This window comes from Montipora capricornis, chromosome 10, assembly GCF_036669925.1.
Source record: "Montipora capricornis isolate CH-2021 chromosome 10, ASM3666992v2, whole genome shotgun sequence".
Taxonomy (NCBI): Eukaryota; Metazoa; Cnidaria; class Anthozoa; order Scleractinia; family Acroporidae; genus Montipora; species Montipora capricornis.
In genome coordinates this window covers 14,373,301-14,375,800 of record NC_090892.1, presented here as the reverse complement: position 1 = coordinate 14,375,800, position 2,500 = coordinate 14,373,301, and the positions used below count along the sequence as shown (strand labels likewise).

The window sequence follows — 2,500 nt, the reverse complement described above, 5'->3', positions numbered from 1 at the left end:
GTATACGCCGCAGAATTAATATGCAGCACGGGGGTTTTGGGCTTTCAGACTTTAAAACTCACGCTTTGCATATCTAATAAGCTGCGTTCACAAGCTGAGATTTTAAGCTAGTGAGCCTCTGACGTCACTTTTCCCTGGATCCAACCATCTGAGGTCCAATCGGTCCGTTTTGAACGTGTATAATGGCGGACCGTGAAATCCAAAACTTACACTCAAAGTAAACGGCCTTTGGATAAAAATCAAAGCTCAAAATTTTGCCAGTCAGGTGTTAAGCAAACACACTTTATAAATCTGAAGTAAAAAAAAGGAAGTGTTTTTTTTATCACAGGGGCACTTTAAGGTCCATAACGACGTGAAATGATCAGATTTGACGTTATGTGCAGGACGAGAGCACCTGACGATGAATTTTCAATTTTCCATCTAAATATCCACACTGTTCTCACCAATTTTTGTCTTGGAATGTGGACTAATACTTTCCATGCTGGGCGACATGAAATAATAGCAAAATTATTGCAGTAATGGGAAATTACTGTTTTGTGGTGTTGTCGTAGTCGTAGCCGTCGTCGTTTCTCAAACTCCCCATTAAGGACCCTAACAGCTCACAGATGACGTCAAAACAAAGTGGCACACGAGGCAACAGCCGAGTAACACGGCAAAGTGGAATCTATTTGTTTTAAGGCCGGATTACACGCTACGATGTCGCGGCACGATTTGTCGGCCCGAAATTATCGGAGCACGAATCGTACGTTTTCTTGACCTCCGCCATTTTGATTGCTTCTACTTTGTATGCATGACCTCTTCTCAAAATTCTGATCGACACGCCGGCTCCTCTGAAAGTGTCGGAAGCACTCGACAAAATTTTCTGAATCGGGCCGATTTTCGTTTTCACGAATCGGCCGCAAATCGGTGGTCAAACTACACGTACGATTCATGCTCCGATAATGTCGGGCGGGAAAATTGTAGCGTGTTAACCGGTCTTTTTATAAAGAACCAACAGGTTTTGATGATGGCGTCATCTATAGAAATGCTAAAACTTTACATTAGAAGAAGTCAATCTTGAAAAACAAAAATAAACAAAACAAACTTTCACCCTAAAGTTGAAAACATGTAACGAAAAAGCTTCTTAATGGTCCTCCAATTTCAGCAAAGGTCGGGTATATTTACCTGACATAACGGCAGCGATGTTCCCACAATCTGTTCTCGGCATCTGCAAGATCTGTCACTGATTTACTGCTCCAGAGCCTTTCACCCACAGCAAGAGCACGAGGCCTGTGATGATTTAAATACGCACAAGTTAACATTTCATCTTGCCTTCAGCGTAACACAACCTCTTTACCCAAACCGAGGTTTTTTGGTTACATTGCACGGCGAACTACCTAATGAACTGTGCTTTTACTCCAGTTTATTCCAAGCTTAAGTGCGTCTTCAAGATGACATATTTCGTTAAGAAATTCAACCCATTCGAAGCGTGGCCGATGAGATGTTGTGCGAATGCAGGCTCAACCAAGGTGATCGCATCATCGCAGGTTCGCTTTCTTCCAAGCTTTCCTCTTCCACAATGAGATACAATCACTCCTCGGTCAAATTTCTTTTAGCACTCCACTGCAAGGTTTTTACATTCGTGCCTTGCTTTCTCCTTCCTCCCTTGCCTTCAGTCTTGCACCCTTGGGCAAGGTCCCATAGTTTTTATTTATTATTTATTTAGTTGCCACACACACAAAAAAATAAGATACAAATATGAACAATTAAAAAAAAGAAGACAGAGGCGAGGGGGCCTAAAGGAAACTACGAAGCTTACATAAATTAGGCCTCCCCAAGTAAAATATCAAGCTTTCGTTGACATGCAAGTTGGCGACGGAGAATACATTTATTACGAACATTTAGTTATTAAACGTGTTGAAGTATAAAGTAATAAACGAAAATTTACATTTAATTAAAAACAGTTTGAACTTACAAGTTAGTAATGGAGAATACAATTACAAACGCTTAAGCCCTGGTCATCAGCTTTGAATAAAGGTATTACCCGTGCTATCTTCATTTGATCGGGTACAATGCCATGAGCAATAGAAAAATAATAATCACTTCATTGAACAGAAGTCTTACTGCTTTATAGCCACTACTACTTTGGAAGACAGGTGAATAAGTCAATTCAAATAAAATAAAATCAAGTCAAATCAACAATCTCGACCCCAGAGCTCTTCTCTTGACTGAGGGAGAGAAGAGCACTGGGGAACCCTGAAGCAAAGTGTCTTCTCATTGGTTTTCGTGAAGAACAATAAGAAGCGTCTCTAACTGGTGCATTCATGTTAGCACGAGGAGTGAGCAGGCGCCGTAGAATTCAAATAGCCAATTTTTGGCTATGAGAACCCTACTGCGCATGATCTCCTACACAGAGTTTCCCAGAGCCTTGGGTCGATCTGCAGCTCTGGTGACGAGAATGGTCGAATCAAATGAAGGGGAAAACCGCGTGCCACAGGAAACCGTCATCCCACGCATGCGC

General features: G+C 41.7%; 1 protein-coding gene across 1 annotated transcript in view; it reads right to left on the bottom strand.

The window, feature by feature from the left end:
- Positions 1-2,500, bottom strand: part of LOC138019852 (beta-hexosaminidase subunit beta-like) — a 25,925-nt gene that overhangs the window by 4,357 nt on the left and 19,068 nt on the right. The window contains exon 13 of the mRNA XM_068866795.1: positions 1,165-1,269. Coding sequence (XP_068722896.1) covers positions 1,165-1,269 — 105 coding nt within the window. The remainder of the gene's footprint in view (positions 1-1,164; positions 1,270-2,500) is intronic.